Below are 25,893 nucleotides of genomic sequence, written 5' to 3'. Positions count from 1 at the left end.
AACTATTTTAGGAAAGAAAAATGGATGGTAAAATCAGTGGTTCAAAGTCTGATGAGAATCACGATGGTCACACAGTTTGAAAGTATTTCCCCATAAGAATCTTATTAAATATAAAGGAAAAAATAACAACTTTATGCAAGAAAACCTGTGAGACACAACTTAATCAACTTATCTAAATTAACATATGGGACAAATCATATTATGTGCCTAGTGATATAATGCAATAAAAAGAACACAACAGAAGTGCATAATCAGAATCTGATCATGAGGAAACATCAGACAATCCCAAACTAAGAAACATTCTGCATAACAAATGACCTGTCGTCTTTAAAAATGTTAGGGTTACAAAAGACAAAAAAAGACTAATTGTTCGAGATTGAAGGGACATGGTAACCAATCTAAACATGTAATCCTGGATTAGATCCTAGACCAGAAAAAATACATTTTTTTTCCCTTTTGCTATTAAAAAAAAATAATAATGGAGAATTGGTGAAATTTGAATCAGGTCTATAACTAGATAAAATATTGTATCAAGACTGAATTTCTTGGTATTTTGAATTGTAACATCCTGTTTTTAAGAAATACACACTAAAATATCAGGGATAACGGACCATCGCATATGCAACTAATTCTCAAAACAGTTCAGAAAAATTTTTGCATGTGTAGGTATATGTGTATGTTTGTGTATATATAAATAAAGGAAAAAAAACAAAGCAAATATAAAATGCTAACATTTGGGGAATCTAGGTAAACTATATGTAAGAGTTCCTTCTACTAGGTTTTGCAACTTTTCTGTTAAGTATGAAATAATTTCAAAATAAAAAGTTTTAAAACAAGTCATAAAAAGATATGGCTTATGTTTGTGGCTTTTTAAAAAAGCTAGGTGGTTGCCATTAAAAATTATAGAGTGAAAGGGAATAAAGCCAGATTTAGATACGGATATATAAAGACATTATGAAGATCTATAAATGACTATCGAATAAAACAAAATGGAAGGAGGCAGAATTCTTAGCATACAGGGTTTTCACTATCACTATATATGTCAACTGCTAACATAACTGTGGAAAAAAATATTTCTTATTTAGAAATATATCAAAAACTTAAAAACGTTAAAACATTTTTACTTTATTGACATACTATACTCAAAAACAGCGTTTTTTTCATTTCATGGAGTTGTAATAAATCATTACAAACTAAACAACTACTTAAACATACTTTCACTGCACTCCGAAGGAAAAGATTAAGATAATCAAAATTTAGAAGGTAAAAACAAGCAGGAAACCCTAGAGTGTTGTATTTTACTTTTAAGTAATTTTGAATGACTATGGTAGTCTCAGATGGAGCCTTCAATCTTGGTAATTTCCTAAGTTGAATAAAATGTGTTTTATTTAGCAATGTATTCTATGAATCAATGTTTTGTTTCAATATTCTACATTTAACATGGATGAAACAAAATTTACTGAAAATTTGTCTCATAAATAAAGAAAGCAGACATCTAAAAATTTAAAATTAATTTTGATTTTTTGACAGTAACCCCAAAAGTCCAGGACATGTAACTGAAAGGTTATTTTGCTAAACCACATTTTGATTTCATACTATAAGGCTGCTATTGGGGAGGCTAGAGTCAGTTTGTGAAAGTAGACTTGACCTCGCAACATCAGTTTCTCTCATATCTGTTTTATCATCCTGTGATAGAAGTTATTTTAAATTTTGTGGAACCATAAAGAATATTATCCCTAGAATATACAAGGAATCTACTACTACTGCTAACACACACATGCATAAATTATCTATGAGAGAGATTTAAAAAACTCTCACAGCTACAACTAAGAATATTTTCCAGAAATGTAGATAATATCCTAGAGAAATCAAATGATCAAGAATCTCATGGACATGAATCTATAATATTAACCACTTTCCAACAGAATACCTGACAAATTCCTCTTACTTTCCTAAATAAAAGCAAAAGCTGGCACACATTTCCCATCTTCATTACAATAATCATCTTCCCAGCAAATGAAAAAACCAACCTTCAATCTACCGCCACTCAATTCCTCACTTAATTTCAGCCTGGCATCTACAGTTCTTTTCAAATCTCGTTGCAAGCGACGTCCGAAGTCCCTGAACATGGTTGACCCGCCAGAAAGGACAATATTCTATATTTATGGAGAAAAATAAGTAAATATGACTTATATTTAAAAAGAAATAAAAATTTTAAAGATATAAGAAATGGTACTAAAATCCTTATATTCTTTTGATGTGAGGTGTTTCTAAATTTAATAGTTAACAATGGAAAGAAAATAAAGTTTTTTAAAGGTATGACTTTGAATAACAATTTAGCTATAAATACTGACCTTGTAGAGAGGACGTCTGACATCAATAGGGCAATTCTGAATTACTTCATCTACAACTTCTGAGATAGGTTGAGTAAAGTCTGGATTAGCAAACTGAAAAGTAAGTTGGATATATAATATAGATTAGATCACTAGTTACTTAAATATCAGAATTAAAAATTAAAATTATTTTTAAGCTCATTCCATTTCCATAATGAGTTATACTGTCAAAGCAACGTTCCTTCTCAAACCTCCCTCCCTAAGAAGTCTATTAAAAAAAAATCTGTAGAGTATGTTGTATAATACACTTTTACCTACCATCCCAAATAAATTCTACAACCTTAGAACCTGTCAAAAGCTTTAAAAAGATTTAATCCTCAAAACTAGGACTGAAAATATTAACAATTTGACAGAGGATATATTCTATAACATTCATTTAAAGATGTTATCAGCTTGTTAATATACAACTTACAAATTCTCTACATTGTCCTTTGTTAGCTGTACTCTCCAGAATTTATCTAAAACACATGCACACACATACACGATTAACCTTCCCATAATATTTTCTCTACCCTTAAAATAGTTTATGTGCTATACTATGAGCAAGTATAAGGCAAAGAAGATAGGGTCATTCATTCCTGTGCTATATCTCTGCACCTTTCTCATAGTTGTTTTCAATCAAGAACATACAAAAATGAAAAATTTACAGAACCTTTAAATATTCACGAAACCTGGATCCACCCACAGAAATCCTGATTTAGAAAGAAATGAGGTCTGATTTGAAAAACTTTTGAAAAATCCCAGGTGACAACAAATAGAATATGAAATAAAGCAGCAAGCAATGAATATTTATTTAGTAAATAAATGAAGGAAAAGAGGAGTTAACAATAAACAAGTTAACAATAAACAGTTGGAAGTTATTCAATACTCTAATATTAACAGGCTCAATCCAGGGTCCCTATTAAGACTACTTTTAGGCCTTTTCTTTCACTTTTAGCAAAAGGATTAGTTCTGCCTCTATATAGCAGCGTTCCCTAATCAGGTGGTCTTCATATTATTGCAAGTGACTATCAAGGTAGGACCACTCTTTCTCTCTTCTGAAAAATTTATGGAGCATACATCCAAAGAAACACATCAAGCTAAAAAGCTTTACCAAAAAAATTTAATTTCCTTAAAAAATAAAAAGCCAAACCATTCCTTCTAAAAACAGTACTTTCTAGTTATTTATGATGTAAAATTTAGCAGTTCAAAAATAAATATCCTTATTCTTTCATACATTTTATCTTCAGTGTTCAAGTTCAGATGCCTATACTTTAATCAAAATAAAAACCAGAGTGAATCCTGACCAAGGAACTATGACAGAAATATCTAAAACTATAGGAGAAAGAATATTAAAATTCACTTGGGAAATGACACAGTTTATATAATACAAAAAAAGTTCTATTCTCAGAAAACAGGGTAAACTGAACATACACATATAATCTTGTTCTCTCTCTCCTAAAAGCACCATTAAAAAGAATTTTTCAAAACAGCATAATCCCAAAGGTATGGAAAGAATAGGAAAGCAACAAAATCTGGTAAACTAGAATCTGGAAAGCAGATAAACAAGACCACGCATTCCCTCCAAAACAGTTAAGTCAACAGTAGAGAAGGCCGAGAACCAAGCTCTTCTGTACCACACAAGTCCCACAGGGAACTGGTTGTACCTGTTATCACTGAAATTGAGGTGGAAAGAGGGCAAGAAGATAGACTGGTTGAAGGTCTCTCTAAACAGCAGTTAAAGCCCCAAATGCACTCCAAAATAGTCTATGAAATGCCTCCTCCTCATTCAAGGAGAAAACTAGTTAATCTATTCTCTAAAGGGAATAAAGATATGCAGCCTAGTGCAGACACACAAATGTCAATCAACCCTCTTCAATTTGGCTGCCAATCTTTACCTTTCAGGTAGGAATCTTCTCTCGGAATTGGATTACTCAAATGACCTAAAGAAACACACAGTAAGGGCATTTCTCCAAAGATAAAGCTATAGTCAACAAGCCCTATCCACAAAGCTCAGATTTTCAATCAGCTTTTTAGTGTCTCCTTCTTAAATGAATGACCCTCCAAAAGTCTCTAGCATAAAAAAATGCAGGAATCAAAACAAAAGGAAAGGCAACTTGGAAGAAAGAAACTATGCAGAAAGAATATAACGTCAAAAAACCTAACAGTAATATCCCTAGAAACCAGAAGATAGATATGCAACCATGAAACAAGAACAGGTTATCATAAAAAAGGAATATTCAAAAGCAGGAAAAGAAGAAGCTCTTGAAAATTAAACGTTACCAGAAATAAAAAATTTGATAGAAGTTTCAGAGGTAAAAATCAAAGATATCACCTAGATTTTAAAACATTGTTTTAAAAGACGAGAGCAACTAGAAGACAAAATAGCACACCAAAATGCTAGGGGACAAGGGAAAATCTACAAGCACCGAAGAGAAAAAAATAAGTCCTATACACAGGGGTCCCCAACCCCAGGACCGCGGACCAGTACCTGTCCGTGGCCTGTTAGGAACCAGGCTGCAGAGTAGGTGGTGAGCAGTGGGCGAGCAAGCGAAGATTCATCTGTATTTGCAGCCGCTCCCCAGCACTAGCATCACTGCCTCAGCTCCACCTCAGATCATCAGGCATTTAGATTCTCATAGGAGTACCAGTCCCTGGTGCCGAAAAGGTTGGGGACTGCTGCTATACAAGGTTTAGAAATCATATGGTTTTTTATTTCAAGTTATAATGGAAAGCAGTGGAACACTGGCTTCAAAATGCTGAAGGAAAATGATTTCCAAACTATACATAACTATCAAACAAGTGTAAAGATAAAATGAATGCATTTTCAGACATGCAAAGACTTAAACTTCATATCTCCCATGTACCCTCTTTTTATCAGGAACCCTATTTTGATCACTATCAAAATAAAGAAGTCAACATTAAAAAAGAAAAACATATGGAATAAAGAAAAATAGGATCTAACCCAAAAGAGAGGCAAAGGGAATCCACAGAATGACAGTGAAGGAATATGGCAACTCTATACCAGATGCAGAAGAAAACAGGTTCAGACTGGGACATATCATATGTGCTAGAAAACTGATGGAAAAACCTTATGCATCTGAATATCCTGAGAAGACAATCATAAAACTGGTAAAGAGAGTTTACAGGTGAGTTAATGATGACTATTTTAAAATTAAGCAAACAACTTACGACCCCATGAAAACCAAAATATAGGAAAATATTTCATGTTGAACTATATGGCTCAAATCTGAATAAAATTTGTGTTCACAAAAATATAAGCACTAAATTTTTACCTAACTGAAACTATAATGTAATAACTACTGGGACGAAAAGGTATGAAAAGGTACTGTTTGCGATGGAAAAAAAGGAGAAAAAGGCAAATCATCTTCCATAGATGGAAGTTGACAGAAAATGCCTAAAACTAAAAAAAACTTGAAGTTGCAATATAACCAAAGCAATATGCAGCTATGGAGGCAATACCAAAAGAATCAGTGAAAAAAAGTTTGAACTGATTAGCTCTAAAAAAAAAAAAAAAAAAATAGGGAGAGAAGCAGGCAGGGCACTCCTAGTTTTTATTAGAATTTAAATAACTTCAATGTTTGAATTATGTGCATATATGTAACTGCTATTTACAAACAACTTAAAAGAGAAAGGAAAATCAATTTCTTATACAAGAAATTAAAACATACAAGAAAAATAAAGCTATGGAGAGTAAAAGGTATTTCAAAAATTTTAAAAACTTAACAAAGTATACTTAGCAATATCAAACAATAAAGATTACTTAAATTAATAACTGGAAAAAACTATATGAAACATTAGCAGCAAGATGAATTTTCACTCAGACAACTTTTCCTTTCTTAAGTGATGATACAACCAAAACTCATTTTACTTACATATCTAATGTTTCAAGGTTTTTAAGACAGTCAAGACATTAGCTAAGGATGTCTGTAAAGAGTATTCCATTCAAATGCTGCCTCCTTTGAAATCCAATACATCTCTTTTCTTCCATGCTACTATCTATCTTGTGATACTGATCCTACTCATCTAGGACTTTGGTTCAAGATCTTCTATAATACTCTAAATCCTATTCTCAAGCTGGGGTTTTAATATCTCTCTTCAATATTTTCAACTTCAAAACAATTGATGTTCCTTAACTCAGGTGACCTTTAATCCACCCCTACTTCAGCCACTCACATATACATTGCACCATGGGAAAATTTGCCCTGACTTCCAGCTAGCTACACATGGTTATCTCTCCATCCTCTTGAATTCCCATTAAAGTGACAGAAAGAAATTAAAAGGAAAGGCGAATACTCAAGGAAGAAAAAAAGGAGGCAAAGAAACAATAAAATATTTCAACTGTGTTTGGAATACAAAAAAGGAATGTAATATCCTAAGTGCTTCCAAAGGGGCATATTGCTAAGAAGTAAACCAATTCACCCTGTAGAACCTTCAAAAGGCCCAGAGATTGAAGATATAAGAAACCACACAAAGAAATGAGGCTTTAAAAAAAAATTGTTAAAATTCTCCATATGAAATAGGGAGACACCAGGTTCCCTCCCAGAGCTTGTACAGCCAGGCAGTTAATTGTAACTTTGTTGAATAAATAAAAGAAAGAATAAATAAACAAATAGAAAATGATACAAATGAAGAAATGAGGCAAAAATTTAGGAAAAATTAATTCTGAGAAAAAAAATCACATTACATTACATCCTCTAAAGTGAACATTCTATAAATAGTATGTAAACAGTATAACATTATTGATTTAGCCAATAACTATAACATAACGCATGGACAAAGTTTAGGAAAAAGAGAGTCTAGGAAAAAAATCAACTAACTGAAAAGGAGGTTAGTAGATAAACTATTTACATTGATTTATCAAAAAAAACCCCAGCAGTACAAGCATAGTATTTGGAAATGAGAATATAATTACCAAAAGTAATGGCTAAGAGCTAGTAGCTGCTCTGCAAACACAAAACAGGTGGAGAAAATGGGGGTGGGAGTGAGGAGCTGCCTTTTTTTTGTTTGTTTTAAAAGCCTGTCAGTGTTGACTTTTACTGTGTGCGTATATCATTTTAATGTATTTTAAAAGCTGCAAAGAAAATGTGCTAAAATCTCATAACTCCTGTATACTTGTCTGACCACAATGTCTTATCCTTCAGGTGCTGACTCCTTTACTCCTAATTTACAACTACATGCCAATTCATCGTGATTTCCATCCCTGCCTACATCCCTCACTATCTCTTAAGTAATTCAGTCTTCCTGATTCCCTCTTCTCTATGCTGCAACAATCTAACCTCTGTCTTGTCAAAACTGACTGCCTTTCCCACAACTGCCTGTGGGAGTGGGGGGAGGGGGCAGAGAGGGGGCAGAGAGCGGGGACGCAGGACACTATTTTATGATTAAAAGTTTTGGATATCTAACTTAAGTGGTTCCTCACTGTTATCAATTCTCCTCAATAGTGTTTATAAAAGTCACTATTTTCTCCCAGCCCTCAACCTACGTCCAATCCCTCTTCTAACCAAACAGCTTGATCCCATTTCATGAAAAATAACTGAACCTATGAACCATGATGAACTTCCTCAGCTACCTGCCTGCTTCTCTACTCTTCCCAGCTCCACATTTTCCAGTTCCTATACTTAACTCCTTACCTCTGTCACTGGAATAACCCCTCTTAAAACTAAAACTAACCTCAGCCTTATTGCTTGCAATTGACTTCTTACCAGTCTGCAGCGGTCACAATGCTTTTCTTTCAGAGCCATCTCCCAGGATGTCCAGACTGTCAATTCCCAATCTTTTACCTCTCAATGATGCAACAAGCTGCCTCTATCACACCATTCCATTGAAACTGCTCTCCTAAAATCACCAATAATCTGAATGCTAAAACTCATGAGTACTTCTCAAGTTTCCTCTATTACCTCATTGTATCAACTAGAACTAATCTTCCTCCTTCAAACATTCACTTCTCTAATGTTAGCACCACAATTCCTTAGCTTCGCTTCTCTTTTTCTGTATTTTTCAGTATTCTTTGCAAGCTCCTCTTACTCTGTCCATAAATGTTCACTAGGGCCCCATTCTTCCCCTTCTTCCCACTCCACAATCTCTCCCTGATCAAAATGTCTTCCTTTGCTCCATATGTGGTGATGACTTCATATCTATCCTCACTAGAAGACACACACACCAATTCAAAACCCTTTAGAATCCAAATGTTTCTTTTGGAACTTTTTAAAGATGAATTATAAACTCATCTCATGTTTCCACCTCACCTATTCTTCCCTTTCACTGTTTCTAATACCAGTGTATGGCATGACATCTAGTTGCTGAAGTGACAAACTTGAGAATGATCATAGATTCTTCATATTCTTACTCTCCTCAAATCTAGGGAATCGGTTAAATCATGTTGATTCTATTCATTTTCTCTCAGCTCCTTTGTCATTCTTATTGGCCTACTGACATTATCTTCCATCTGAAAAAAACTTCAATAAACTCAACGTTTCCAACACAATTCACACCTCTGTTCCAATCTATCCAACCCACAACTAGTGAACCTTCTAATACCATATGAAAATCTGTGTCATTTCCATGCTGAAGTTTCCCGCATGACTAAAGAATCCAGTAATTCCTTTGCATAGCATATTAGTCCCTCATGAACACACCATCTGGACCTATCTCCTACCAGTCCTTTCCTTTATACTTTTATCATCTAGCTCTATCATATCCCAAACCTCTACCCAGCTTATCTCCTCTGTTAGAAATATATCCCCCTAGCATTCCTGCCTGACAAACACCTATTCATCTTTTAAATCCCAGTTCAAACGTTAACTCCTTTAAGAAGTTTTTCTGGTTCTCCTAAGCAAACTTAAATGCTCTATGTTCCTATGCACTCACTAGATATATCCATTCATCAGCAACCATACCTTTTTAGATATTCATCTCTCTTATTCTTTAAGCTTGATAAGAGCAAGACAAATTAATTTCTGAATACTCAATGCTTTAACTGAGACCGCGAGAATTATATTCACTTACTATTTGCTGAGTAAATAAACAAGAGTAAGCATTTAAAGTTAGTAATTTTATTACTAAAGTTTCTTAAACTAAGTTACTAGAAAAACTTTTCACTATTAAAAGCACATATTTTTTATTAATATAGCCTGCATGTTACTAACATTTCAGAGAGAGAAAACTATTTTGCTCATAGTTAAATACTTTCTTATGATAATCAACTGTAGGTTCTTTGTACAATGGTGATTTTATATGAGGAGAGTTGAGGGGGTTCCAGAATCCTCCCAAAATACTTTAAACGATCATAAATTTTAAGGACTCCCTTTTTTTGACCTCACATAAGTCATAATTATAGAGACAAAAGTTTCATTTTTCTAAATATATGAAAAATATTAACTGTTTAGCCTATTTTAACATAGGCAATTTTTTTTCTTAAACAATAGGACTCACTTTAATATTTTAGTATACAAAAGAAAGTTCCTGAGATTAACTCTTTCTGAATCTTACAGCTGATCGATATTTTCTGCTGAATATTTTAAAACAATTACAACTAAAAAAAATTACCTCTGGATGAAAAAAGATTTCAGGTCCCAAGAATCTCTCATAACCAACATCGATGGAAAATTCTTTCTTTGAGATAGCATTGATTCCAGTATACTGTTTAATCCACTTTGATCCATCTGTATCATATTTGTTAAATTCTTTTACTAAATCTGGGCAGACATAACTATAGCGCTCCTAGAAAAACAAAGAAACAATTTTTTCCTCTTGTTTTAGAAAAAATTAAAAAAGGATAGCATATTTCCAGTCAACTAGAAATTTTTTAAAATCTTATTAATTTTAAAAATAATTTTAAAAATAAAATTAGGAAATAAAGCTGAAGAAAATTTTGTATTAAGATATTATTATATGTACAGTATAAATAAACACCTTGTCTCCTACACATAATTCCTGGCTTCATATAGGAATAGAATATGATTTGACAAATAGAGTCAAGTTCTACTATTTCAATATCATTTTATGAAAATGTTCATTAATGTCCTCTAATATTTTATACCATTTCAGTTAATAAAGTCTATATTCTGAAGAGGAGAAAGCATAACATAAACATAGAACTGAATAATAACTATTAATTGATGTATCCTTACAAATTAATATAGAGCCTTTAATATCTCCCGGGAACAAAACTGATTATGTGGTCTAAGTAAGTAAGTAAAGAAGGCTGAATATAAACTATTCTTTTTCATTATATTACCAGCCATGCTGAACTACTGTATATTTGGTTATATGTCCTAAATAAAAGTTTTCAAATAAAATGCAATTCAAAAATATTGTAAGTTTTAACAATCTATTTGCAATTTATGGACCCTGACTGTAAGACTATTTCTTTTTAAATAAGAATATATATTTCATATATTTTTATAAAGCAAGGATATTATCCAAAATAGATAAAAACATTATTATTGATATCAAAAGAAATAAAGGGAAAGTTAGAAAACAAAGAATTTGATCATGTTAAACTCCAGAGATTTCCCAAAGATACCAAAACAACGGTGTTCATATTAATATTTTACATACTTAATATTGATGCCACCAACTTGGGGTAGTTTTTGGCAGCCATTTAGTAATTCTCTTACTACCTAGAAAGCAGTAAATTCATTTCCATTCCTAATCTTTGAAGAGCAAGGAAAACCCTATAATCATGCAAAGACAGGCAAATTAATGAAGTTATTTTTGCCAAAGCCGTTTTGCTTTTACACATTCAAAACATATGTGAGAGACCCACTGAAATTTTTTAGATATGTTGGCAAATGATAAATTTTAAAAAGCAATGTTTTTTGATAGTTTTTATGCAACACTGATATAAGACTTACACAGCATACAAATTATTAAATACCTTAATAGCCTTCACATTTTTCTTCCACTTGCCATATCACTTGAGCCAACTATTCTATAACCAAAGCAATCAGTTACACCAAAAAAAAATTTGTAACAGAAAATTGTCAGGATTAAAATAAGGAATTCAGTGAAGAAATTGAGATGTGAGGACTCTTAAGTGAACTAATTTATTTTTATGAAAAAGAATTATCACAAAAGGATATGTTAAAAATCAAGTGGTATACATGGTCTCTCAAAGGTGAAATGTGGAAAGAATAGGAAAAGAGTTGATAATCCCCCAAAATTTCCTTACAAGAAACACAGAGAAAACATATATATAATAAACGGTAATGAATCGTAACTAACAAGTTTTTTTTTTAAGTACTGTTCTAAAGAATTTTCATGTTAATATTATAAAATCCAATATTAATTTCCAACTGAATTATACTCTCATCATTACTTTTTACCTTTACTGCCTTAGCAGTTTCCAAGGATTGCTCTGGAGGGATTCCTACTTCTCGGTCTCTCAGCAACTGCTGAATAAAATATGTTATATCTCGTCCTGCGATGGGAATGTGCTTAATACAGCTGCCAATCACATATCCTTCAGCCTAGGAAAAAAAGCGTCAAATTTACTGTCGATACTTTCAAAATTAATACAACCTGAATAATTAGACATTAAAGACCAATGTCTCAGCTTCGGGTATTTGTATTCTCAAGTATTGCTTTTATCCCAGGAGAATTCTTCTAGTCTTTATTCCTCAACTATATTCCTCGCAGTTTACTTATAAAATTTTTAATACTGTACAGATATTCTGAACAAGAGGGCCACCAACTAAGACATATTCTAAAACTGAGAAGAGTTTAAACCAAGACTGAAACGGCTAAACAACACAGAAAGAATGATTTTTAGAAGTATTAAATGTTTTAGGTAGCAGACACAATTCAGATGACACGATTTTTTAATCTTCTCTAATTTCAATAAAAAATTGCATTGTAGGAAATCTGATTATCTCACAAGTGCCTATCATTTTTCCTAATGAAGTAGATACCAATTTCAAACGACTGAGACATTCCATGCACCATCGTAATGCCAAATAATTAAATTCTGCAGAATGAGTTCATAAATTTACTGATACAAGTCAGAAGTACAAGAAATAATGTAGAAAAATTAAATTTCATTAACAAAAAACATCATGGATGTCTTCATCTGCCCATGACTAAATATTAGGGATTAGATTCATCCTCTCACCTTAAAGATAAAACAGGACAAATTATATTAAATAAAGGTTTTAGGATATTGGAGAACAAGCAGAGTAGGGCAGTGATCCCTACTAAGAGAAGGGAAAACAAAGTAAGTGCTACAAACACACCCCATCTCACTGCCTATGGAGAGTTCTCAGGCAGCAATAATGGGAGGGAGAATCCAAACAGAGTCTGGTGTTCTCATTAAGTTGAGGATACAGAATTTAGATTTCAGAGAGTTCAAGGTGGCTACAGTTTGCAAGTCACGTTACTAAAGTGGAAAAAGCTGCATAGCTAGTGAGCGCTATAGATATGAAAAGTTATCATTTTAGCAGACTAGTAATTACCACATGCATGTGAGGAAACCATTAAGGCCAGAGAAAAGAATCTCTCAAAAGGAGTGGGCAAAACAATTCCCAAAGCTCATACATAACTGGGAATAGTCTATGTTCCCACTAGCCAGAGTTTAAAGACTTCGAACACAGAACACTGAGTAGAGTCCTCCAAAGAGTATTGCCTCCATACTGGGAGAAAGTTGGTCTAGACAAAAGGTTGTTCTGGACATGCTTAATGTTTTAAAAGAGTCCTTGAAAGGCTCAAACTGACTTCCTAATAACTTAACTATGTCCCAAGGAAAAAACCTTAAAATATTTAAGAATATTTTGAACTCCTAGGACTCTGAAAACCCTAGGACTCTAAAAACCCAGGACAAAACAATGTAAATATATAATATTCAATCGAAAATTACAAGCAAGCAAGGAACCAGGAAAATAGAACCCCTAGGACCCCCCAATCAATAAAAAAATAGAAATGTCAAAGATATAGAATTAGTAGAGAAGAATATTAAGAGCTAATATAGTCTGCATGATAAAGAAGACATGGAAACATGAGGAGAAATGGAAAATATACAAAGACCCAAAGAAAACTTCTAAAGAGAAAAAAAATCTGAAATTAAAAATACATTACATATAAAAAATAAAAACAGCGAATTTGAAAACACAGAAATAAGAACTATCCAAAATGATAGAAGAAAAATAATTAGGAAAAAAAATGAACAGAGCATCAGTAAACTATGAGACAATCTAAAGCAGCCTAAGATACATGTAATTGGAGTTCCCAAAGATAGGAGGTTAAGGGAGAGATAGAAAAGATACCTGAAGAAATAACAGACAAAAACTTTTCAGATATGATGAAAACCACAAATCCATAACTAACATGGAAGGTATTATGCTACGTGAAATAAGTCACACAAAGAAAAATCCCGTATGATCTCACTTATATGTGGAATCTATAGAACAAAATAAACAACAAAACAGAAACAAACTCATAAATGCAGGGAATAAGCTGACAGCTGCCAGATGGGAGAGGGACTGAGGAGTGGGGTGAAAAAGGTGAAAAAAGATTAAGAATTACAAATTGATAGTTATGAAATAGTCATGGGGATGTAAAGTATAAGAAATATAGTCAATAATAAGGTAATAACTATATAGTACCAGGTGGGTACTAGACTTGTCAGGGGGATCACTCTGTAAATTATATAAATGTCTAACCACGAGGCTATACACCTGAAACTAATATAAAATAACAGTGAATATTACCTGTAATTGAAAATTTTAAAAAACAGGGAGGTAAAGGGGAATAAGAGCTTCAAATATCCAGGTTTAAAACAAATAAGCTGTGGACATGTGGTGTACAGCATAGGGACTATAGTCATTAATATTGTGATAGCATTGTATGCTGTCAGAGGGTTGCTGGATTTATCATGTTTATAACTTATTTAAGTACATTAATGTTGGAAAGAAAAAAAAAAAAAACCTACAAATTCATAGATGCAAGCAGCTCAATGAACCCCAGGGAAAAGAAACAAAGAAAATCACATTTAGGTAAACCACAATCAAATTGCTGAAATCTAGTGAGCCAGGAATATATTAGGAGAAAATCTTGAAGGTAGTCAAATTAGAAACATTATATTCAAAGCCACAAACACTGGAATGACAGCAGATTTATTTTCAGAAACAAAGCAAGCCAGAAAACAAGAGAGCTACATCTTTAAAATACTGAAAGGAAAAAAAAACTGTCAACCTAAATTCTATGCCAAGGAACACTGTCGAAAAATGAATGCAAAAATAAAAATTTTTTCAAAAGATATACATAAGTTGAAAGAATTCATAGCCAGTAGATCAGCATGATAAAAAATATTAATGGCCATCATTCAAGCTGAATGAAATGATGCTAAATGGAAATCTGATCCTTCACAAAGGACTAAAAACCAGTGAAAATGATATGTGATTAAATATAAAATAATTTTGTCTGCTTTTCAAAATCTTTTATAAACATGACTGTTTGCTATGAGCTGACTTGTGTTCTGCCCCTCCCAAAATTCTTATGTTGAAGTGCTAACCCCCAATACCTAATAATGTGACTGCATTCAGAGATAGGGTCTTTAAAGAGGTAATAAGTTAAAATGAAGTTGATTGGAGTGGGCCCTAATCCAGTATGACTAATGTTCTTAAAGATTGCCACATAGACACAGAAGAAAAACCATGGAATATCAGGTCTTCTATGAGCCAAAGAGAGAGGGCTCAAAAGAAATCAACCTTGCCAACACCTTTTAGCCATTGTATCTGTGAAAAAATTAATTTCCTGTTGTTTAAGCCACTCGGTCTGTGGTACTGTTACAGCACCCTAGCAAAATAAGTATACTACTTACAATGAAACAAATTAACAATGTACTATTGAGTTATAACATGCAGAAGTAAAATGAATGACAATGACAGCACAGACTAGAAGAGACAGACTTGCATGGTTCTTATGTCAGACTTATGAAATAGAATATTATTTGTAGAGTGTGATAAGTTAAAGATGTTTACTTACAAACCCTAGAGCAACAACCACCAAAAATAAGCAAACAATAAGAGAAAAAGTACAGCATAGCTAATAAGTCAATTAAAATAAAATAATTATTAAAAAATAATCCATTAATTCAAAAAAAAAGCAAGAAAATAAAGACTATAAATTTGAGTAGTCATTTTGCATCTGAGGAACAATAAAAAACCTAACTGGTCATTAAGATTGCACAAAGCTTGGCAGAAAAATGCTTCCTCGGACAAATAAGCCAATCTAATGCATTTTTCTTAATATGCTTTACCAAATTCAAACCATAACATACAATCTTATCTTTAGCTTTTGTTCAAAAAATTAATTCCCCTAAAGTCAATAATGATCATGTGCTTGCAACTAACTGCTATTTTAGTTAACGCCACCTGTCTGAAATCTGTGAACTAAAGATAAGGCTATCAGCTGGCTAACACACACAAAGACACATCTAAACTAGAAAACAGAATTCTATGTTTAAGAAAAGAAAGCCATATATATTTCCATTCCAGATATGCCAATTTATCATTTCCTAATTAGGAATTAGAAACAGCATATATTTCTAATAATTTTCTAATGACAGTACAAACCTATAGCAAAAGAAACAAATATTTTGGAATTTGTTTATAAAATTTTAACAATTTGACTAAAATTTAGCTATAGCTGAACAAATGGTTAAGTTACAAGTTTTTAAAGTATAGTATTTAAAGTTTTTAAAATGTGGTATTAATTCATATAATTTAACTTTGTCAGATGTATTATTTGATGTCTAGTCTAGTAATTTTAAAATTTCCTTACCACAGGAATGACATGAGTGACACCGTCTCCACTGTCTATTACCGTACCAGTCAATGTCCGTTCTCCTACTTGTCTTGAGGTCCAGGATGCAGCTAAGGCAAGAACAGCCTTGAACAAAAAGAAATAAAACAGGTGAAAAATAAAAACAAAGAGAAAAAGTTAATAGAAAAAAAATATTTTAATGGAGTGCTTTATTTAATTTTAAATGTAGTTATTTCTAGGAATAAAATATACAAAATTAATTTACATTATGCAATCAAACTGTTCACATCCTACACTTTATTAAGACAAACTTACAGGCTTATATTTGCTTTTAGAGGCATATTTACAAAATTTCCATATTTTAGTGAAGGCCATTTTTCTCCTAAAAAAAAATGTGGAAGACTAACATAAAATTGTATACTACTACGATTACCAAGATTTAAACTATGTTTATATGGGACAGTCTGTTACAAAGTAGGTAGAGAAACACACAACCAACCAACCAATCATCAGTTATTCAATACATAGATGGCTATAAACAAGTAAGTCTTATAAGGTTAGCTCCAAATTTTCTAAGTGTAACATGTATTCAGGAATATGGAACAAGTTACTTATCCACAGAAAAAGCCATTGCACACTTCCAAATACTATGATTTAATTAGGAAACCAGGTTGAAAACATTTTTCTATGAAAAATCTTGACATCAGTAATAAAGTATAATTCTTTTTTTAATAAAGTCTATGAATTAAGAAATCAGCACAGCTAGTTCATTTTTTAAATTTAAATTTCATATTATCTAAGCCTCTAACAAGATATGTGACTAATAATTAAAAATAGAGCTACACTGGCTTTATTTTATCTACTTGCAACATAATAGCTGAAAGGGACTCAGAAAGATATCTAGGTCAACCTCTAATTTTAACACAGGATCACACCACATCATTGTGGACTAAAAGAACTATACAGTAGTTTATACACTTAATAAGCATTTGCAGTATGCCAGGTATCACATTTACTACGAGATTAAAAAATAAGAAGTGAGTTCTGATCCTGAGGGGTGGGACAGAAGCTGTTCCATACAGATACATACATGAATTAAGTGCAATAAAATATTACAGGGATTTATGATATACAGGATACAAAGAAGCACAAAGGAGAAGGTGGTCAAATATACTGAGCAGTAAACCAGTCAAAACATACTATAAAAAAAAAGGACACAATGAAAATATTACAAGGATAAATGAATATATATATAAAGGTCTTGACGTGGAATAAACACATATTAGTTCCTTTTATTTCTGTCCTATGAAAGGCCTTGAATTATCCAAAAACCATTTATTGTTAATATTTCTTTTGCTGACTAAATAACTCCGTTTCCTATATGATTTCTAAATTACTGATTCAGGAGAGAACTATGACATGCTTTGAGACTGTGAAATAAGTGTGTTTGTGTGTGTGTGTGTGTGTGTGTAAAAATCAAATTAAACCAGATTAAAATTTAAGAGTGATGCTTATCTTGATTTATGAACTTGCTTACCTGCACAGCAATGTACAAGCCTGGAACATTGAAGGATTCGAACATTATTTCAGCAGTATATTCCCTGTTTTCTGGAGTATTCAGTGGAGGTTCAGTCTATTAAATTAAGTAACAGTTTAAATAAACAGTATCAGATTACTTTAATAACCTTATAATTTTAAATGAGAAATTATTTTAAACACTATTTAAAAGTCATTGAACTTAAAGGTAAAGACTGACATATAGAACAAGGAAAAACTACCACAAATTCAAACAGATCTATACATGTAAGAAAACAATATGGTTATTCACATAAAAAAAGAAACAACTCCTGTCATACTACTCATAAGGGTTAAACATTGAGATAGGGAATGGGGGGAGAAGAGAGGAAGGAGACCCAGTCAAATCACCTTGTAAAGATGGTAGTAACAGACCTCCAGGCAAACATGTCAGTGATATTTGCTAGAGAAAGAATCTTCATCTATGCAATGTTTACAGCAGGATGTACCTGGTCTGTCTATAATTATAGTAAATAAGCCAAGATTCTACAAATTTATGGCATGGCTTCCTGGAAAATGTTATGTAGCTGTTAAAAGTAAAATGAAGATGTTTGCACAGTTCTCTTCAATTTAAGTTATGTAGCTGCAGCATACATCACTTAGATGACTGCGGGTTAAGTCTGTGGCAAGAAAGGTCCTAGGGAACAGCATTGGCAATTCTGGAGTTCATGTTTCACCTATGCCTCATGATTATTTAAATCATTTAATTATTAAAGCTTGAAATTGGGTAAGATCTCTGATTCTTATGAGTCTGATTTGACAATCCAATCCTTTTTATTATCTCAAACATTTATACTTGAAAGGCAAAACTTTTAAACTTAAAACATATAGAATTATTTTTTTGACCTGAGGTAAGTCATCATTCCTTAAATTTAGAGAGCAAAACTGCAAAGGGAAAGAACACTAAAACTTAAATTTATTACAATTTAAAATTATTTTTAATTTTAGAAGACACTATAAAGTATGTTAAAAACTAACCAGAAGTCTTTTTCAATATGTAAAACTGCCTGATGTGCTTAAAATTATTTAGAAGGGTTTTGGAATTATACTGAAGAATATGAAGATTTTAATAATAGGTATATAAAAAATTAAGCAAACTAAAAAAACAAGGCAGTAAAACTATAAACTTCAAAACAAACATTAAGTTCAGAGGACTTCACAAAGAAAACATACAAGTGCTCAAAATCATTAGTCATCAGGAAAATGCAAATTAAAAACAAAATGACAGATCTTATCCACCAGAATGGTTAAAATTAAAAAGACCAACACACTAAATATTGGATAGAATGTAGAGCAAACAAATCACTAATATACCATGGATGTGTGTAAAAAGATAAAATCCTTTGGAAAAAGTTCTGAAAGTTTCTGAAAGTTTTCAATCATGTACCTATCCTACAACACAGTAATTTCATATCTAGGTATTTACAAAAGAGAAATAAAAACATGTCCACGAAATAACCAAAGAATGTTCATAATAGCCAAAATATTCTCAACAGAGAATGACTGCAAACAGCCCCTGGGTGATCATCAATAGGAAAATGGATAGTGAGGCATATTCATACAATGGAATACAATCCAGCAACACAAAACAACACATCACTGGTACATGCAACAACATGGATGAACCTCAAGATCATACTGAGTAAAGTCTTATTAGAGAACACATCTTGTATGATTCTATTTTATGAAATCTCAAATACAGGCAAAATCTGTGCTGGAAAAAATCAGAACAGTAGTTGCCTCTAGAGGCATGGGGGCAGGGATTAACTAGAAAAGGGCCTGAGAAAACTTTCCAGGCAGATTCATTCTGTATCTTGGTAAAGGTTAACGACACATAGATATACACATCTGTCAAAATCAGGGATGAACAAACTACATCATACATCCTGTAGGCCAAATCTAGCCCATCACTCCTTTTATTTAAATACAATTTTATTGGAACACAACCATATCCACTCATTTAAGTATTATCTATGGCTACTTTCCTGCTACAACAGCAGAGTTGAGTAGCTGCAAAATACACCATATGGCCTACAAAGCCAAAAGTATTCGCTATCTGGTCCTTCAGAGAAAGTCTGCCAGTACCAGGTCAAAACCCATAGAACGTAGGGTTAAGATTTATGCATTTTTTGACACATTAGACCAACTGGTCATAACTGACATTTACAGAGCATTTCATCCCAAAACAGCTGCTTATATATTCTTCTCTAGTGCACATGGAACATTCTCAAGGACTGACCACATACTGGGACACAAGAGATAGCCTCAACAAATATAAGAAGGTTGAAATCATACCAACCATATTCTCTGATCATAATGCTATGAAGCTAGAGATCAACTGTAAAAGGAAAATGGGAAGAACCAAATACATGCTACTGAAGAAATGACTGGGTCAGGGAAGAAATAAAGAGAGAGATCAGGAGATACATAGAAAAGAATGGTAATGATAGTACAACATATCAAAACATTAGGGACATGGCAAAAGCAGTCATAAGAGGAAAGTTCACATATCATTATGGGCCTACCCCAAAAAACAAGAACGAGCCCAAATAAACAACCTAACATTTTATCTTAAAAAAACTAGTAAAAAACAAATGAAGTCTAAAGTCAGCAGAAGGAAAGAAATCATCAAAATTGCAGAAGAAATAAATGAAATTGAAAAAAAAGAAAAGAAAAAAGAAGTGCAACAAAGACCTGGTTCTTTGAGAATGTTAAAAATTGACAAACCCCTGACTAAACGCATTAAAGGAAAATGAGAAAAGACACAAATAAACAAAATCGGGGATGAAAGAGGGAAAATTATGACAGACATTGCAGAAATACAAAGGATCATACAAGAATACTATGAAAAAGTATATAACACCAAATTTAATAACCTAGGAGAAATGGACCAGCACTTAGAAAGATACAACCTTCCTACACTGAATTAAGAAAAACTGGAAAATCTAAATACACCAATCAGCAGTATGGAAACTGAAACAATCAAAAACATACCAAAAAGTAAAAGCACAGGACCAGATGGCATCACCAGTGCATTCTACCAAACATTCAAAGAAGGTTTAATATCTTTCCTCCTCAAACTTTTCCAAAAAATCGAAGAGGAGGCAATACTTCTCAAATCATTTTATGAGGCCAATATCACCCTGATACCAAAACCTAGTAAAGATAACACAAAAAAAGAAAACTACAGACCAATATCTCTCATGAACACAGATGCGAAAATCCTAAATAAAATATCAGCAAACCAAATACAGCAACATATTAAATAGATTATATACTACGATCAAGTGGGCTTCATCCCAGGGGCACAGGGATATCGTTCAACATAAACAAATTGATTAATGTGATATACTACATAAACAAATTAAAAAATAAGAATCATATACCAATAGATGCAGAAAACGTTTTCAACAAGATACGGCATCTATTTATGACTACTTAACAAAATCAGTATAGAAGGAAAGTAGCTTAACATAATAAAGGCCATATACAACAAACCCTCAATCAACATTATACTTAACGGTGAAAAACTAAAAACCTTTCCTCTAGGATCAGGAACAAAACAAGGATGTCCACTATTGCCACTGTTATTGAATATAACATTGGAGGTCCCAGAGAGTGCAATCAGGAAAGACAAAGATATAAAAGGCATCCAAATAGGAAACAAAGAAGTCAAACTGTCACTATTTGTGGAGGACATGATTATACAGAAAACCCTAAAGACTCCACAGGAACATTACTAGAAACAATAAGTAAATACAGTAAAGTTTCTGGATACAAAAGCAATGTTAAAAAATTCATAGCGTTCCAATACTCTAATAATGAATTGTCAGAAAAAGAAGTGAAAAAAGAATCCCTTTTACAATTGCAACAAAAAGAATAAAATATCTAGGAATAAATTTAACGAAACATGTGAAGGACCTATATAATGAAAACTATAAGACCTTATTAAAAGAAATTAAAGAAGATACAAAGAAATGGAAAGATATTCCAGGTTCCTGGACTGGAAGAATGAACATTGTTAAAATGACCTTATTATCTAAAACATTATACAGGTTTAATGCAATCCTCATCAAAATCCCATTGGCATTTTTTAAAGAAATAGAACAAAAAATCATCAGATTTACATGGAAGCACAAAAGACCTCGAATCGTCAAAGTCATGCTGGAAAAAACAAAAAAACAAAAAACAAAAAACAAAACCTGGAGGCATCACTCTGCCTGACTTGAAATTATACTACAAAGCGACAGTAATCAAAACGGTATGGTACTGGCAGTAAAACAGACACACGGACCACTGGAACAGAAGAGAGCCCAGAAATAAACCCATGTTTATATGGGCAAAAAAATATTCAACAAAAGATCCAAAAACATACAGTGAAGAAAGGAAAGCCTCTTTAATAAATGGTGCTGGGAAAACTGGAAAGCCACTTGTAAAAGAATGAAACTAAACTATTGTCTATCACCACACACCAAAATTAACTAAAAATGCATTAAGGATCTGAATATATGACCTGAAACAAATTGCATGGAAGAAAACATAAGGAACTAAATTCAAGGACCTCGGACTTAAAGAGGATTTCATGAATTTGACCTCCAAGGCAAGGGAAGTAATAGCTGAAATAAATAAATGGGACTACATCAAGCTTAAAAGCTTCTGCACAGCAAAAGAAACCATCAACAAGGTAAAGAGACAACCATCTGAATGGGAAAATATATTTGCAAGCAACACGTCCAATAAGAGCCTAATATTCAAAATATACAAAGAAGTCATACAACTCAATAACAACAAAAAAACAAATGATCCAGTTAAAAAGTGGGCAGAGGTCCTGAATAGACACTTCTCCCAAGAAGACATACAAATGGCCAAGAAACATATGAAAAGATGCTCCATATCGCTAGCTATTAAGGAAATGCAAATCAAAACCACAATGAGATACCATCTCACACCTTTAGAATACCTGTTATCAACAGAACAAGTAATAACAAGTGTTGGAGAGGATGCGGAGAAAAAGGAACCCTCATACGCTGCTGATGTGACTGTAAATTGGTACAGTCACTATGGAAAACAGTATGGAGGTTCCTCAAAAAACTAAGAATTGATCTACAATATGATCCAGCAATCTCTCTACTGGGCATTTAGTCCAAAGACTTAAAAACCCATATCTGAAAAGATATTTGCACACTGATGTTCGTAGCAGCATTATTCACAGTGGCCAGAACTTGGAAACGACCAAAGTGTCCCATGATAGATGACTGGATAAAGAAGCTGTAGTACATATATATAATGGAATATTACTCAGCCACAAGAAGAGATGAAATACTGCCATTTGGGACAGCATGGATGGACCTTGAGATAATCATGCTAAGCGAAATAAGCCAAAATGGAAAAAGTGGAAAACCACATGATGTCACCTATATGTGGGATATAAACCCAAAAGCAACAAATGAACAGGACAAACAAGCACAGACTCATGGACATGGACAATGGACTAGTGGTTACCAGAAGGTAGGGAGGGCGCAGGGAGGGACAGGCGGATGGAGTAAAAGGGGTCAAATATGTGGTGATAGAAAGAAATCTAACTATGGGTGGTGAACAAACACTGCAATGTATATATATATGCCTCACTGTTGAATTGTACACCTAAAACTTATTGGATTTCATTAACCAATGTCACCATAAAAAAAAATTATGCATTTTTATAGCATGTACTTTTTATATATAAAAAAAAATTATAAACAAATAATAAATTCTAGTTGATATGCATGCTAAAATATTTAAGGGTGAAATGACTCATTTTGAAGTGATTTAAAAAATAAGATGGACTGATGGATGAATAACCCAATAGATGTCATAAAACAATTATAATAAAATCAATTGTTGAGTCTAGGTTGTGGGTATATGAGTGTTCATTGTAATGTTCTTTCAAATTTATGTTTATGGTCCAGTCATAAAGAATACAGGTGAATCATATCTTATCGTGCCTCCCCAATTTTTTTTTTTTTTTACAAATACAGCAAGACCCTCAACCAGAAAAAAGATTACAATTTGCTTCATTATAATGGTCTGGAATTGAACCCTCAATATCAAGGTATGCTTGTATTCACAAATTTTGTTATGATAAAATATAAACTATTGATTTAACCAAAAACTATGACATAACTATATTGTGGTAAGAGGGAGAAGATATAGATTCCGTATTACAAAAAGGAAAATAAAAGAAAAAGAATAAAACCCTCATCGTTCCTATTATGTAGTAGAGAGTGTATAATATTTAAAAAACAAGTAAGAAATAGAAGAAACACTGTTTAAATCTATAAAATACTATTAAGAAAAAATTCTAAAAATTTAAAATATTAGCCCCTGGGAAATATGAATCAAGGGTTGGGAGAGGTAAGAAATAACAGTGCTATTTTTTTGTTTTAAATCTTACAGTATTTGATTTTTTTTATGCTATGAACATGTATTGCTTTGGTATAAAGAAAAAAGTTTAAAAATTAAGTTAGATTATATTTATTGTTACTAAAAATTACAAATAAAGTAATCAGACTAGTTATTAAAAAAGGAAAGTGCTATGTTTCCAACTTTTTTCTGAACCTCACTTACTATTCCTACCATAAAGGTTACATATTATCAAAAAAAAATTAAGCGCCTAAACTTTGGTGCTTCAACATGTTACTACTTACTCTATTGGAACCCAGAAATGGACAGTCTTAAAGATGATAGTTTTCTAAAAAGGTCTTTTAGACATGACAATTTAATAAACAATAAAGTATGCTCTACTGAGTACAGATGTGATTAAAATATTCTCATTAAGTTTCTTCAAGATTCCTCCATGAAATTATTATCTGTACTTACCAAAAGAAAATAATGGTCTTCAGGTTCTGCCCTTAAATATTTAAAGATCACTTGTTCCATAAACCTTTCCATCAAATCCCAATCTTCAACTATACCATGGCGGATAGGCCACTATTAAAACAAAAAATATATAAATTAAATCTTATTAATATCAACAATAAATAAAACTACCAAAAAAATTAAAACTCAGGGAATACTAGATTATTAGTGGATATTAGATGAAGACGGCATTTCTTCAGTGTGATAACCATGCTGTAGATCATTCTTTAGGAGATGCATATGTAACTATTTAGAGATAAATTATTTCTATGACGTATTTTCAGATGGTTCAATTAATGTAAAAATGTTAAAAATTACAACATTTTAATTTTTTAGATTTCTGAAAATTTTGTAATGAACTTAACCTATTAAAATTAAGCCTGTGAAAATTATAATTACAATTTAATTTTTAATTTATTAGCTCTTTCACAGATACTTGTTGTGTGCCTAATAAATGAAACACAACTGTTAAGTATATACCAAGAATAATCATAAATCAAGCATGTAAAATTTTATAAGAAAAGCTGTATAAATATTTGTACAGACCCATGTTTCCAAAACTGAGTCCCAAGGTACTGCAGCAAATTCACAAAGACAATACAAAGTACTTTAAATTTTCCAGGGAAATATAGTGATACTCAAAATCTGAATGCTAAAAACCCATGAGTACTACTCAAGTTTCGTCTATTACCTCACTGACACAAACGCTAAGGACACGAACACCCTGCCCACAAGAAACTCAGTCTAATGAAAGAAACAGATACAAACGTTATACTGTAAGTTTTAAAAGAAATAAAGTATATAAGACAAGATGATAAACTTAGTTTCTGAGGGAAAATATGAAGGTTCAGAGGTCATCTCTAAGCTGGGTCTTAAAGGAGCAACCTTGTCAATTTTATTTTCTTGGAAGAGGGGGAAGGAAAAACATGTAGCCAGAGAATAGAAAAAGATATATTCAAAGACAAACACTGCATAATATACAAACACTTGATTGGGATAAAGGGAACCAGATTCTCAAACACTATAGTTGCCTTGTACCTGGGTTTTATTCTACAGAAATAAAGCATCAGTAGAAACTTTTAAGCAGGGGAATGACAAGAACACCTTTGATTTTTAGGAAGACTATCATAGCAGCACTGAGAAAGCTAAAATGAATCTTAAAAGAACCAAACAAGAGAGAATAAGAGCCTCAACTATGGTATGAATGTTAGGCCAGGTTCAAGATTTCAGTCAATAAGAATGAGAAAAACCTCAAATAGGTTTCTAC

The 25,893-nt window shown here is 32.4% G+C and overlaps 1 protein-coding gene across 1 annotated transcript in view; it reads right to left on the bottom strand.

Moving 5' to 3' along the window:
- The window catches only part of ACTR3 (ARP3 actin related protein 3 homolog), a 56,673-nt gene that overhangs the window by 3,459 nt on the left and 27,321 nt on the right, over positions 1-25,893 (bottom strand). Inside the window, exons 4-10 of the mRNA XM_011354518.2 lie at positions 24,588-24,698; positions 17,692-17,787; positions 16,173-16,280; positions 11,723-11,866; positions 9,942-10,115; positions 2,355-2,447; positions 2,031-2,156 (exon numbers count right to left, since the gene is read on the bottom strand). Coding sequence (XP_011352820.1) covers positions 2,031-2,156; positions 2,355-2,447; positions 9,942-10,115; positions 11,723-11,866; positions 16,173-16,280; positions 17,692-17,787; positions 24,588-24,698 — 852 coding nt within the window. The remainder of the gene's footprint in view (positions 1-2,030; positions 2,157-2,354; positions 2,448-9,941; positions 10,116-11,722; positions 11,867-16,172; positions 16,281-17,691; positions 17,788-24,587; positions 24,699-25,893) is intronic.

Source organism: Pteropus vampyrus, unplaced genomic scaffold (assembly GCF_000151845.1).
Source record: "Pteropus vampyrus isolate Shadow unplaced genomic scaffold, Pvam_2.0 Scaffold17, whole genome shotgun sequence".
Taxonomy (NCBI): Eukaryota; Metazoa; Chordata; class Mammalia; order Chiroptera; family Pteropodidae; genus Pteropus; species Pteropus vampyrus.
The sequence above is the reverse complement of the archived record's forward strand: the minus strand, read 5'-3'. Positions and strand labels throughout refer to the sequence as shown.